At 51.9% G+C, this 15,117-nt stretch overlaps 1 protein-coding gene across 1 annotated transcript; it reads left to right on the top strand.

Moving 5' to 3' along the window:
- The first annotated feature begins 6,939 nt into the window (after positions 1–6,939).
- LOC101011042 (ficolin-2-like) lies at positions 6,940–14,794 on the top strand. The gene is made up of 8 exons (XM_009187887.4): positions 6,940–7,579; positions 9,264–9,377; positions 10,080–10,133; positions 11,294–11,326; positions 11,830–11,957; positions 12,365–12,494; positions 13,373–13,507; positions 14,075–14,794. Exons 1-8 carry the CDS (start codon positions 7,408–7,410, stop codon positions 14,320–14,322), a joined length of 1,014 nt encoding a protein of 337 aa, XP_009186151.2. The 5' UTR covers positions 6,940–7,407; the 3' UTR covers positions 14,323–14,794.
- The last annotated feature ends 323 nt before the right edge of the window (positions 14,795–15,117 follow it).

Below are 15,117 nucleotides of genomic sequence, written 5' to 3'. Positions count from 1 at the left end.
CGTACGAAAGACAAGATCCTGAGAAAGAAGAGAAATGTGGAGGGGGCTCCTCTAATGGATGGAGGTCAAGAGTGTGCTGCATGTGGCACTAAGAGCCGATCTCACCCACTTAATCCTTCATCAGGGGAGACAGGTGTTATTTCTCTCCTGTTCGAGATCCCGCTGGACGTGACCGTGGATGGAGGAGACTGCGGTGTCATGTACTGGTTTGTTCCGCCCTAGTTGGCATCTAATTTTCCTCTGGGAGAAGAATGTGATTTCTTCTCAGAAGAAAGAAGAATGAAGCGCTGGGACAAGAAGTGGTTTACGGATGAATGAGGGAGGGGAATTCACCGTTGAGAGAGCATGATAAGAAATGTCCTAGAGGACGGGATGTAAATGCATTGTGTGTAGATAATAACAGCATTCCCCCTTTGGTCATGGGGTAGACGAAGAATGAAAGACAGTGCAGGAAATCAGGCGTGGCCTGGAATACGGATCATGGCTTTGAACCCTTTACGAGGCTTACACTGTGTTCGGGAGCAGTGGACACGCATCCGGGGACAGGGTTTGAGGACGGGAGATGGATGTAATCCCAGCTTCGCTTTAAAAATGTGCCCATCAGTGACAGACTGGATAAAGAAAATGTGGCACTTAGACACCATGGAATACTATGCAGTCATAAAAAAGGATGAGTTCATGTCCTTTGCAGGGACATGGATGAAGCTGGAAACCATCATTCTCAGCAAACTAACAAAAGAACAGAAATCCAAACATCGCCTGTTCCTATTCATAAGTGGGAACTGAACAATGAGAACACATGGACACAGGGAGGGGAACATCACACACTGGGGCCCGTTGAGGGGTGGGGGGTAAGGGGAGGGAGAGCCTTAGGAGAAATACCTAATGTAGATGGTGTGTTGAGGGGTGCAGCAAACCACTGTGGCACTTGTATACTTATGTAACAAGCCTGCACATTCTGCACACGTGCCCCGGAACTTAAAGTATAATGAGAAAAAGAAAAACAATGTGCACCTGGCATTTGGTGTGAAAGGCAGGCATAGGAGGTACAGAGGTGACTTCAGCAGTCTAGAGAAATAGTAAGGACATGGGAGAAAGCGTGGACGACAGTCACCCTGCTCGCTGCCACCCCGCTTGGTGCAGGAGGGGACCCCAGGCCACCTATACAGTCAATGCCTTCCACGCTGGCTCCCACCACTCCTCTCCCACTCTTCTCCTCTCTGACAACTTGGCCCCTTTACTGTGTCTCAGATCCGCCAAGACTTTTTCCTCTTTCTGTAAGACTTTACCCCAAATATTGTATATCTGACTCATGTTTTTCAGTTCTTGACTCAAATGTCACCTTCTCAGAGAGGCTTTGTGGAACTAAAAGTTAAAAAAAAAAATTCACCCTTCAGACTTGTAGCGTCTGACAGTTGAGAGACAGCTTACATTAGATTAACTCTCCTGTGAACAAAAATACTCTAGAAAACCTATGAAAATACAACTATTGGAAGGCAATGCAGAGTCACTAAAAGCAGGCAGAATCCGGATGTGGAGGAAGAGACAGGAGATAGGAGCCACCCTGCATGACAGCTGGGCACCCCGATTTCCTCCCCTGGGTCCTTCCAAGTCCATGGAATGCAGGGGACACTGGCCAAGCAGAAGGCAGCTGTCCTATGAGGCTGAGGACTTGCTGCCAGAGACTGAGGCGACCAGAGTGGCTGGGACTGGGGTGAGAAATCCTGAAAAAGCGGGAGCCGTGTGGGGAAGCCCCAGCATCTGCTGACAGAACGCTTTCATAGCCTTGCCTGCCTCCTGGTGTCAACATGCATGAGTGAGACTCCAATGAACCTGCTGGGGAGAAGCTGCTGGAAGGCTGGCATGGCTGAGCAGAGATTCCAGCAGCTCCCCAGTGTTGAGGAGACAATTGGAGTTCAAGCCCCACACTAATGAATTTGGCAAATCAGGCTTTCCATTGAGACCCAATGCTTAAGTATTATATAAGCACCATATTCCAGAACCAAAGCTTTTGCCTTAGGATTAAGGACAACATAGAACCATTCTAATAAAGTCTAAAACCAAGCACCCACAGAATCAAAAGTGATTGCAACTTGCCTGCCTGCTGGCACAAAGCTCAGCTTTTTCTGAGAGAGGGTACAGAATTCAGAATTCTGTAACATAGCATTCACAATGCTTTGCACAGAATCAAGACTTACTAGACATGCAAGTGAAGAAGGAAGATGTAATCCTTAATCAAACAGAAGAAAATCAATGGAAACAAATGAATGAGTGTTCAGATGCTGAAATTTGCAGGCAAATTATTTAAATAAGTAGCATAAATATGTTAATTTATATGCAAGAAAACTAAGATGTAATGAGTGGAGAAATGGAGGATTTCAAAAAAGATATGGAAATCTAATGATGAGTGAAGTATAAATATTAAAAGTAAAAATTTTGGTATGTAAAATTAAGCATTTATCAGATGGAGAATATAAGGAAGGATCAGGGAATATAAAGAAGTGTTGATAGATGTAGAAAGTAAAATGTTCCTCTTCAAAGTTTCCATTCTTATTAAAGAATAAATCATAAGTGTTAGAAATAATAGTTTCTTTTAAAGATTAGTTTTATGCTAGACGTGCTCACAGGCACATAGTACATTCTATGTCCTTGTGCTTTAACCGAAATATCTATGCTGGATGTGCTCACAGGCACGTCCCAGCTCACAGCCTGTACCCCTTCCTTTTTGGGAATGTTATTATTTTTCTAAGTCCTTTCATAAGCAACTTCCTATTTTCCTTTGTCTTTCCATTATTTTTACCTATTTAGAAAAGTTTTAAACTAAGATTAGCCAATCAGGTTTTAGTTTAGATTGTAAGGTCTAGTTCCAGCCAATGGAGACAGGACATAGTAGCAGGGACAAACTGCATAAGGAATAAAAACTGCTTCCCTCCTTTGTTCGGATGTGCTCTCACCACTGTTCCATCTGCAATGAGCACCCTTTCTGCAGAAAGTACAAAAAGCCTTGCTGAGATAATTAAGTTTATGTTCAAGGGCTATGTCTTTGCAGCACCAGGGAACACGCGTTCTGTTTCTAAACATTTTTACATGTAACATAAATACCAAAGTTAAGGCATGGAAAATAAAGTTTCTAGGACAAGTGCACAAAGCTTCAATCTTCACCGGGAAGGTAGTGAGCAAAGGGAGAGAGTGCAACTACAGTCCAAAGAAGGAAAAGGGAAGATAGGGCAGGAGAATAGTTTAAGAAATACTGGCCAAAAATTTATAAATCTAATCAACCACATGAACCTGCATATCTAGGATCTGGATGAAACCCTAGCAGGAGGCCAGGCGCGGTGGCTCCCGCCTGTAATCCCAGCACTCTGGGAGGCCGAGGTGGGTGGATCATCTCAGGTTAGAAGTTCTAGACCAGCCTGACCAACATGGTGAAACCCTGTCTCTACTAAAAATACAAAATTAACCAGGTGTGGTGACGCACGCCAGTAATCCCAGCTACTTGGGAGGCTGAGACAGGAGAATCGCCTGAAACTGGGAGGCGGAGGTTGCAGTGAGCTGAGATCACGTCATTGCACTCCAGCCTGGGCAACAAGAGTGAAATTCTGTTTCGGGGAAAAAAAAAAGAAAGAAAGAAAGAAAAAGAAACCCTAGCAGGATAAATACAAAGAAAAAATCGCACCAAGGCATACTGCTTAAAACAAAAGGTCAAGGGAAAACCTCTTTTGTTTTTTGAGAAGGAGTCTCGCTCAGACTTCCCATTTCCACTGCTCTTCCACCTTCCCTACAGATCAGTGTTTCTATCTGGTAACACCTCCCTGAGCTGTAGACCGCCCTTCAGCGTCGCTGGGGACATGGATCTGCTGGCAACAAATCCTCTCAGCTTTCACTCACCTGAAAAAAATCTTATTTCACCTTCATTTTAGAATCATCTAGTTAAGATTCTAAGTTAAGAATTTTTGTCTTGCAGCACCTCAGAAATGTTCTTTCATTATCTTCTCCTTTTATGAGAAGTCGTTTACCCTTCTGATTAATTTTTGCTTTTTTCTTCTCCTCCAGTTGCTCTTAAGATTTTCCCTTAAACGGGGTGGTGGCTCATGCCTGTAATCCCAGGACTTTGGGAGGCTGAGGCGGGTGGATCATTTGAAGGTCAAGAGTTCCAGACCAGCCTGGCCAACATGGTGAAACCCCATCTCTACTAAAAATACATGGTGACTGTGCCTGTAGTTCCAGCTACTTGGGAGGCTGAGGCATGAGAATCACTTAAACCAGGGAGGCAGAGGTTGCAGTGAGCCAAGATGGCACCACTGCACTCCAGCCTGGGTGACAGAGTGAGACTCCATCTCAAAATAAATAAACAAATGAAAATAAATAAATAAATAGATAGCCAACAGAGGAGAAAGAATGAAGTACTAAAACATGCTTGACCAGCTCAAGGCAATATAGGTAAGACAGAACAAAGGTAGGATATAAAATAAATAGCAAGATGGTAGCCCTAACAGAACCGTATCGATAATTACATAAAATGTAAATCAACTAAACACTCAGGAGGCACAGATTGTCAGGATGAATTTTTTTTTCTTTGTTTTAAAGAAGGATCCAGTGACACGCTGTTTACAAGAAGACACTTGCAGGGACAAACAGGATGAAAGCAAATGAATGGAGAAACACACACCACGCAGTGACCTTGAAATGCACCCTCCAGATAACCTCAGTTCGTTTTCCTGCGTGCTTGGCAACCCCTGTTTCCTGTTCCCAGTCACACAACCAGGCTGTGTTCCCTAGTGTTCCTTGCAGTCACCCAGCGGTGGTGTAGGTCGGGCCAAGGGACAATGAGTGGAAGGGAGGTGCATCATGACCATTAGCCACCAGGAAACCACCAGAAGCCCCTGCCACAGGCTCCCCCATGATCTCTTCCAGTTCCAAGTGGCTGGAATGGAGACCACGCTCAGGACAGGGGCCACATATGGAAGAGGGAAGAGCCACATGCTAGAAGCTGGGGACCTGGAATCACTGTGGAAGGAGAGGTGTCTGGCCAGGGGCACTCACCCTGTACTTTTATGACAGCAACAAATAAATGTGTGTGTGTGCATGCGTGTGGGTGTGTGTGTGTGCGCGTGTGAGTGTGTGAGTATGTGCGTGTGTGTGTAGCCACTGAGATAGCTGTTTCATTTTGTTTTACTTTAATAATACTCTCTACTCATATTTACTTTGCAGCCCACATTGCTTTCTTGAGATATATGATCTGATATTATAATGATGCATTTGTTTGATTGTTTGTCTAGTTGGTTATTTTCTGTTTGCTCTAATAGAACAGGTGTCTAGAGCACAAGGACTGTTCTTTCTGTTCCTTACTGCACCACAGGGCATAAAACAGTACCTGGCACATAGTAGGTGTTTATTAAACACAAGCCCTTTTTCTCTCATTCTTGTGAGACCACAACAGTTGGAAGCCAAATCCTTGTGTGCTGATGCAAGGAATGATGCTATGGGGCGGTGGGGCAGGAGCATCTGTAGACCCTTGGGGAGCTCCGTGGACCCCGTTTTCTCATCCTTAGCAAAAATGCCCTCAGAGGCCCAGCAGCCCACCTGTGCCCGGTCCTGGTGATATGGGTGGTTCCTTCTATGGTATTTTATTGCTTACTTTTATTTCTCGCACAGAGATTACTCTGTGGTTTACTTCGTTTTTAAAAAAGTTCGAGTCAAATGTGATTTGTTCAATGTATTAAAATCCCAATTTCAAAACTCCAGTGCTTCCTTGAAACTTTAAATTTGGCGGATAAACCTTGTTCTACCTGTAACAGGCAAATGTTAATAACATCCTTTATGAGGCCTGTGAATAATTCTTGGTCCATCACCGACTTAGTTCATTTAATAGTTTTGAACATTTTGATTGCACTTCCAAAATGAATATGTTTAAATTGATGTTTTAGTACTTCAGCTTTCTACCTTTAGCAAAGCCTTCTGAGTATAAACGAGTTTTTCAAAATCTAATAATTTAAACATATGACTGTGATGAACTTAGGGGAGGTCTCTTAAATGTTCCAAAACTGTACACACTAACTCGTTCAATTCCTCGATTTCACACTTTCAATTGGATTATCAGGGTGTCACTGACATAGGCCAAATTCTCCACTCCTCAAAATACCAAATTGGCATAGATTGCTTTATGCTAAAATATTCATACTATGAAATTCAATTTCTCGATCCTGTCTAGACTTTAGAAGAAACGCACACCTACCCAGGAGGCCGTCTCCACTCAGGGAGCCCAGGTGACTAAAGGCCAGGGAATCTGGGCAGCCTGCCGTGGGCTTCTAGCTACCATTTCTGAGGGGCTCACTGTTTCTGTGTGTCTTGCCCATGGCACTTTGGTGAGAAGAGAAGGTGCGAGGAGGGAGGCCACATCTCTGGGTTTCGTTTCCACACACCCCTGGGAGCCTGCCCTTCCCAGCCACGTTCTGCTCACACTGGGTCTGGCACGGTCAGAGTCGAGGTCTTTGAACGGCTTTGTGTTTTCAGGCCCATAGGACACCAGGGACATGGAGCTGGTCTGCCATGGAGGAACCTCACAGGGCTTTTTCCACCTGGGGTCATGATTCTAACCCTTCTGACACCTGCACAGGGACCATTGGTGGTGCAGCTGGGGCCACAGCCTGCCACCTGTCCCTCATGGGACTGAACCCGAGGCCAGCGTTTACTTCAGGATTTTGCTCTCCTCTAAGAGGTGCGGATAACCTCACTTCGAAGCTGGGGCCAATTCACCAATTCCCCTGTTCAGGGGGCAGGTGTCCAGTGGCCCCTGCGAGCAATTGCGTGCCACCCTTCCCCACCCCTGCCCCCGCTCCCACCTGAAGCTGCTTCCGTCTCATTCACAGTCCTGCCTCTTTGCAGCACTGGCTTGGACGGGAGCCTGATCCAGTGCCAGCGTGCCACTCCTTGGCAAGGCTCCTGGTCTGCTCACACCACTTTTCTCTAGCCAATGTCCTCTAGGGTTGGAACCAACTCCCTGCACGCTGGCCCAGGGAGGTCCCTGGTAATCGTCCTGCGTCCCTCTCCCTCCCCTGGGAACCACCTCAGACCGCAGTGGATGTTCCTAAATTTCTGTGGACTCACAGCAGCTTCTCGGCCAGTGATCTCCTCCAGGGCTGGATTCCACAAGCCCTTCTGCCCTGCTGCGGGCCTCAGGCAGTGTTCCCGCCAAGCTTTCCCTAAAGACACAAACAGGCAGGCCCTTTCCACACCGGCCTCAGGGAGCCTTCTGCTGGGCAGAGCGTCCCTGCCAAGGGAAGCCAGGCTCGTTAAGTGGGAAGCCTGTGGGGCCTGCAGAAGGCAGCAGCCCTGAGGCTGTCTCTGCCGCCAGTTGGTGCCACCAAGCTGTCAGGAGGGAGTGGCCTTCCCCACTGTGGTTGGGAAATGGAGACAGAGGTTACAGTGGGCGGCTGCAACCCTATAAGAACCACGGAGTTCCTTCAGTGGCAAAGACCAGAGCCACAAAGGCTGAGCCAAGCTGCCGTGGCCATGGGACCTGCTCTCCTCGCCCTCTCCTTCCTGTGGACCACGGCCTTGACTGAGGACACCTGTCCAGGTGAGTCAGTCTCCCCGGGGGTTAGGACCTTAGAGCGATCACACTCCGGGAAGCTGACAGCGGCCACCTGCTGACCACTCACGGCACGCCAGGCCCGGTACTATGCCCTTTGTGAAGATTCCTGCCTTAGTTTCTCAACAGCTTGTTTTAAGCCTCGCACTTTAAAGAGGAGACAGAGGCTCAAAGAAACAGATGCAGCCTAACACAGGGGTTAGGAACAGAGCCCTGGGGCCAAATGGGCCAGGTCCCAAATTCAGAGCATGCAACCGGGGAGTCTCCCTGGGGCTGAATCCTCCTCCATTGAAGGTCTGTCCTGAGAATCCCACCAGCTGTGTGAGGAGGCGGCGGGCGTACAGGGCGCTGGTGGGGGGTGGGCCTAGTCAGAGTCTGTGCCACGATCGTGTCACTGGAAGACCACCCAGCTGGACGTGGCCAGCAAAGTCAAGTCCCAGCTCTGCGGGGAATTTGGCCTGAGATGTGCCCGGCACTGGGGACAGGTGGTCCCCACTGTGTCCCTGATGTAGTCCAGTGAGGCCGATGTGACCCCAAGGCTCCAGACCTCCTTCCCTGAGCTCCTGGGGGCACTCAGGTGATTCCCAGCAGCTCCACCTGTAGCTCTGCCTTCTGGGGGAGGCTCTGGGCCCCCCTGCATCGTGGCCACGCTGGAGTACATTGCTCTGAACTCAGAACCCGGGATGGCTTCCAAAAACCCTGGTGGGCCCCATGGCCTGAGCCTGCTCATGGTGGACCAGGGGACCAGGGCAATGATGGGTCCCGTGGAGAAAGGCCCCGAGTGGGGCTAGGAAGAAAATGCACACCACAGAGGCCCTTCGCTGGTTATGTTATGAGTGAGTTAACTTTTTTCCCCTAAACCTGTCTTATTTTCCAGATTATCCAACATTACCAAGTATTCTTTTTTAATGAGAAAAATTAAGCAAATAAAAAAGTGGTCTACACTTGCTCTGACCAGTGAGCCAGGGGTGAGGACAGATTAAAAAAATCCAACAAGCAGTGGCAGCTGCCATGTCTCCGGTGAGAGCGCTGCTCTGTTCCCCAGTCTCTCAGAGCGCCCTTAGCAGGGCATACTGATTTCATAATCAACAACATGAAAAATAGTTTTTCAAAGAAGTAGACAACCTTGGTTTGGCTCCAGCTGCGCCACACCTGGCTCTGTGTCCTTGGGCCCCACACTGCCCCTCTCCAGAGGACCTAGAAAGCCCCTTCCAGCCCAGTAATTCCACAACCACATTCCCAAGGTCTGGGAGGGAAAATGCTTTGTCAGCCTCAATTCCCCAAGTTTCTTAGAAACATTGATTGTCATTGGTTACTGCAAGTGCCCACTGTTTATTAAGCTCTTTCTAAATGCCACAAATTACACTAAGAGATTAAAATGCACATTCTCTAATCCAGCCCTGGTCACAGCCTTGTTATTATCCCCACTTGGTAGCCCAGAGCACTAAGCCCAGAGGAGTTAAGTGACTTGCCCCAGGACACACAGCACTGAGGAGATGGGGCTCCCCTAGGTAGGGGTGGCCTCCAACGCCAGGACTCTGCCCCCCATCACGTCTCCGCCTCACCAGTGCCTGAGGGGCGAGGACAGACCAAGGCCCCAGCAGAGCTGAAAACCTCACTTTCCAGCCACTGTTGGGCCAGGCACTGAGTGGGCACCTGTGTTTCTCTGCAGAGGTGAAGGTGGTGGGCCTGGAGGGCTCTGACAAGCTCACCATTCTCCGAGGTTGTCCGGGGCTGCCCGGGGCCCCAGGGCCAAAGGGAGAGGCAGGCGCCAATGGAAAGAGAGGTAGGTGCGGGCCGGCTGGGGAGGTCAGGCACGGTCAGCGGAGCGGGGCACTGGCTCTTGCTCCTTTTGAAGCTAGATGCTGAGTTGGGCAACACCCCCACTGTGGTTCGTAGATTGAGAGCCTGGGTCTGGCCCCTGTTAGAGCCAGGGACAGAGCTGACTCCCAGGGCCCAGTGGGCATTCTGAAAAGGCCTTAGTGGGGTGTTCATCTTTTAATGACTTAATGAGTGCCCAGTGAGTATTTTGGCAGAAAACTTGGTTTCAGTCCTGACCTACCATCTGCTGTGTGGCCCCCTGCAGGACTCTGATTCCCAGTCCCTATTCTCACCTGGGCTGTGGGGCTAAACGTCTCCCAGGGACCAGCTTCAGAGGAGGAAGCTGCAGCTAAGGGAAGTGAGGAAACGTTTTCAGGTTCTCACACCTGGAAGGGGAAGAGCCAGGACTCCACCTATGTTCTCTGGGAAGGGCTCCGAATTTCCAGGTCCCGGTCCCTGAGTGGACAGGAGAGCCTCGTGAGGCCTGGGTCCTGGGTCTAGAACCTTCTGGTGCAAGGCAGGCAAGCTCAGGTGGGGCCACGGTCACATCGCAGCACAAACAGGATCCCGGTCATGACAGGAAGAGTCACAGCTGCCAGCTCCAGGGTGGGTCCTTCGGGTCCTGGGCAGGGAGCTCTGTTTAAGGTGGTGTCTTTGGAATTTGCAGGAGAACGCGGCCCCCCTGGACCCCCTGGGAAGGCAGGACCACCCGCACCCAAGGGTAAGGAGGAGATGAGAGTGAGGAGGGGCTTCGAGGCCCTTCCAGACTTAGCTGCAGAGGAGCATGGATGAGACCTCTGGGGCTGCCATACTGTCCTCACCAGAGCCCATGCCTGTCCAGGAAGGACTCCCAGGGCTCAGTCCGGGGGAGGGGTATCAGTGTGGGGGAGGGATCTCAGCCTGGGGGAGGGGTCTCAGTCTGGGGGAGGGGTCTCAGTCTGGGGGAGGGGTCTCAGTGCCAGAGCATCCACCTGTGGGTGGGTCTGAGACCAAGCCTTCCCCGTCTAAGGTCAGCATCAGCTGGGGTGGGTGGGTCAGGGTTGTCTGCTCACCTCTGCCAGCCCCTCTCCTCCCATCTCACCTGTCATCTCACTAGGCAGGAGGCCCTGTGCTGCCGCCTCATGTCTCCTGCCCCCTGCAGGTGTTGTCATTTGGGGACACTGTTTCAAAACCTAGGTTGGCCAGAGTGGACAGGGAATATTAATGACAAGCTCTGATCAGAGAGAATGTGTAAACATACATTAGATACATTCAAATAGAAATCTATGCATCCCACGCAGATAGAAATACTATGTATTTATCTGTTATGTGTGTATAATATATAAAATAGAATGCATTTTCTGAGGCATGTGTTACAGATTATTTAGAAAAACCAGAGCGACGTGCTGCAGGGAAAGCAGCCCCACATTCACCCCTCCGTTCACCCCCAAGCTGCTCTGAGCCGTCCTGGGTGAGCTGTGAGAGGAATATTTTCTCTCACTCACCTGGAGGCTCCGTCATACTTTGCCTCTAAATGTAAATAAATGCCTATCTGCCCAGACCCCACCTCACCCCACCCTTCGTGCCGCATCTACAAACACAGGCCACGCTGGAGCCTCTGGGGGCTCAGGGGAGCCCTGAAGCACCAAGCTCCCTCTAGCTTAGACAGGTGGCAGGAGGAAGGGGCCAATGAACACAGGCACAGTGACTCTGCTGCCTCCAGGGACAAGAAGGGCCACAGTTACCCCAGATGGCCATGGGCACTGGCAGCTTTTCTGGAGGGCAGTGGCCACCTGCATGCCAGGAAAGTGAGGCAAGTGCCACCATCTTCAGCTCTGTGCTGGGGACTAGTTATCTGACTTCCAACTTTTTGTGTGTTTGCCTGTCTGTCCCCATCTCCAGGAGACGCTTGGGAATCTGATCAATGTAACACAGGTGGGTGGCAGGCCCCAGGATCCTCCCGCTCCACCTGTCCTATGGAACCCAGCCCAACCCACCCCAACTTGCACCCACCAGGAGCCGGGCAGCATTGGGATGTTGTGCAGTCCCAGCCCGAGGCCTCTGCCCTTTCTTCCCTCTCTGCACTGGCCAGATCCACAGGACAGGGGTGACTGGTTCCCTGGCAGATGCCCCTGGAAGGAGCAGGGCATGGCTTTCATGGTTGTGTGCCACAAAGAAAATTGGAATGTACCCGAAAGGCCGGGTTCCCGGGAGGCGAAGATGGGGGAAGCAATAAGAGGTGGGAGGGTCAGGCAGACTGAGTGTGGCCATCACAGCTGCATGACGCTGGGGGCCATGTCCCTGTCCAGGCCTGGGAGTCCTGCTCTGTCCACACAGAAGCCTGTGGCCCTGCTCCTCCCTCCCAGGCCTCCCTCCCACTGCCCCTGCCCTGCCCGGGGGATCCCGTCCTGCAGCCACTCCCTGGGTTCCCTTCCCAGGCCCACGTACCTGCAAGGACCTGCTGGGCCGTGGGCCTTCCCTGAGCGGCTGGTACACCATCTACCTGCCTGACTGCCGGCCCCTGACTGTGCTCTGTGACATGGACACGGACGGAGGGGGCTGGACTGTGAGTGTGGGGCTGAGGGACCCTGGGCAGAGGCAGTCAACCTGGGAGACCCGGAGTCCAGGCTGCACACCTGGCCAGAGAACATACTCTGGAATTCTCTATTCCCCTGGTCGAGGACAGAGATGATGGGGGAGGTGATCCGTGGGTAAAAGTCCAGGCCGTGGGGGAGGCTGGGAGGGGCCTGGTGCTCTCCTGCTGTGTGGCTTGGGGCTTGTTGCCTCCCCTCTCTGAGCCCCCATTTCCTCCTTCATCCCGTGGGGTCTGTGAGGAGACCAGGTGGGCGTGCTGGGGACCCCAGCCTGCGATGCTCTGCCAACTACAAATGCTGCTCCTCTGGAGGGCGGGTCCCCTGTGCTGTGGGACGTCGGCCTGCCCCGCCTGGCTCCTGTCCCCTGGCTTCTCCAAAGGTTTTCCAGCGGAGGGTGGACGGCTCCGTGGACTTCTACCGGGACTGGGCCGCGTACAAGCGGGGCTTCGGCAGTCGGCTGGGGGAGTTTTGGCTGGGGAACGACAACATCCACGCCCTGACCGCCCAGGGTAGGGCCGCTGCTGGGGCTTGGGGGTCAGGGGGCCCTGAATGGGGGTGCCCCTGCCCCTTAGGCCTGGACTACCTGGAACATAAGCGCCTCTTAGTCCACAGGGGATCGGGCCCTGAGCACACTCAGGGTGGCACTGGGACCTCCGAGGGCTGCGTCCCCTGCCGCAGGCTGTGGCGGCATCAGGACAGGAGAGGGTAGAGCTCTGGGCTGAAGGCCTCTTCAGGTCTTGGCCCCACTGGCATCTCAGATCCTGAGCATGCAGAGAAAGACAGAGACCATCCGGGCTTGGCCCAACCCCCAGCCCTAACTTCACTTCCCACTGTCTCCCCTTCCTAAAGCTGCTGTCTCAGGGGCAGGGGGAGGTTCCTCTCTGGGCCTCCTCTCATTCCTCCAGCCAGGCCACAGCCCTCAGCAGGAGTGAGGACAGCACCTTCATCCTCCCGCCACCAGCTCCAGCGTATCAGCTGGTCCCTGATCCTGGGGAAACTGGAAAATGGTCCCTTTCCTCCGCAGGAGCCCATTCCGAGCTCCTAAGCCACCTCCTCGTGTTTGCTGTGACCTTTCCACGTAAAGGAAGGACTGCAGTACTTTCCCACAGTGAGGATCGGTGACCTCACAGCCCATTCCAGGGAAATGCACGGTTCCTTGATGAAGTGAAGTGATATTTGTAGGAGGGGGGAAACTCCAAGTTCAGCGGGTGGACCTGAGGGAGTAGGTCCTCCCAATCCCTCCTACCACAGACGACTTTCTGCATGAACTTGAGGAAACTTTCCGTGGATCACAAGTTCAGACATCTGAAAACACTCCAATTCCCACCTCCGGTTCCTGGAGGCAGAAGGGCCCTTGGGCTGGGAGCTTCAAACCTTTCTCCCACAGGAACCAGCGAGCTCCGTGTAGACCTGGTGGATTTTGAGGGCAATCGCCAATTTGCTAAGTACAGATCATTCAAGGTGGCCAGTGAGGCGGAGAAGTACAAGCTGGTCCTGGGGACCTTTGTGGAGGGCAGCGCAGGTGAGTGTCTGTGCGGGCTGAGTGGCCTGGGCCTCTGAGGGGGGCTGGGGAAGGGGAGACAGCGTGCTCAGCATCTGGCTATGCCTCTGCTGTGTGACATTGGGGGGTGATTTAACCTGTCCAACCCACAAACCCACAATCTGTTCATCCGTCAATTCACCCAGTTTATTGTACTTATGAAAATTATGATCCACATGTCATAAAAAGTATAGTACATAGTGGCTATGATTATTTGCTACCATTATTGATGAAAAATGGGGAAGATGATAAGTCTATTTCTACAGAGACTGAATCCCTACACTCTGCTGGAAGTCACTTTTCCCCTCTGCTGTCCCACCCAGAAGCCAGGCGGTCTCCAAGTGTAGCAATGCCTGTTAGCTGGCTGAGCAGACCAGGCGAGGAGATACCAAAGCTGCCGTCCCAGCAGAGCGCATGTTCCCTGGGTGGTGCCCCTTGGAGTTGTGCAGTGCACAACATGGGCTCCTGGCCATGGCAGCTCTGCACTGGACCTAGGATCCAGGCTCCCTGGCACTTCATGGAAAATGCCCTACTTTTCCCTCTGAGCAGGTGATTCTCTGACATACCACAACAACTACCCCTTCTCCACCAAAGACCGAGACAACGACCAAGATGCTAAAAACTGTGCTGTGCACTATCAGGGAGCCTGGTGGTATGCCACCTGTCACCTGTCAAACCTGAATGGTGGCTACCTCGGGGGGGCCCATGACAGCTTTGCAAATGGCATCAACTGGAATTCGGGGAAAGGGTACAACTACAGCTACAAGGTGTCGGAGATGAAAGTGCGGCCCACCTAGCCCGGCACTGAGGTCAGAGGGTCTCTCCACGCACCCTGGCTGGAGGAACGCATCCCTCAGCCCTCACCAAGAAGGCAACGTGGGGATCGTGGCCCCCATCCTCATGGAAAGAGGGAGCTCCCACCAGTCCCTTGTAGGCATGGCCCACAAAGCTTTGCACCCAGTGCCAGCGTCCAGCCCCCTGCCTCCCGTCTGCAAAGTTAGGTGAAGCCCCAGTGTGCCTCCCTCACCGCAGCTATCAGTGCTTGCTTACCTCACAGGCGATCATGGAATGCCATGGCTATTTGCCCTGCCCTGACCACTGGCCATGCCACTGTGCTGCTCATCCGTCCTTGCTTCCCTGCGACTTGGCCCTGTGGGTGGATCAGATGCCCTAGGGCTGAGGGGGTTTCCCACTGGCTAAGACAAAGCAGGGCCACCCTGCCTGTTGGTGAATAAAGTTTTATCGGCACAGCCATTCCCATGGCTTCCATATTGTCTCTGGTTGGTTTCTGTCATCTCTGGCAGTTTCCAAACGCCAGGCAGAATAGAGTAGTTGGGACAGAGGCCCTATGACTGACAACTCCTAAATTGTGTGTTAATCAGTCCCTTACAGAGAGTGTTCGCTGACCCCTGCACTCACAGCCACCTGACCCCGGCTGCCTGGCCCCTGCTCTGCCCACTTGGTCCCCCTGCCAGGGCTTCCTGCCACCTGCCTCCTAGGGTCCCCTGTTGTACCAAAGGTGATTGCGTGCGCGTGAATCCCTCATCAAGAATGAAGCAAAGATTTGAAGGAGGCAAGTGGGTGAGACGGAT

The sequence above is a fragment of the Papio anubis genome, chromosome 13, assembly GCF_008728515.1.
Source record: "Papio anubis isolate 15944 chromosome 13, Panubis1.0, whole genome shotgun sequence".
Classification (NCBI taxonomy): Eukaryota; Metazoa; Chordata; class Mammalia; order Primates; family Cercopithecidae; genus Papio; species Papio anubis.
This window is presented reverse-complemented; position numbering and strand designations above follow the sequence as displayed.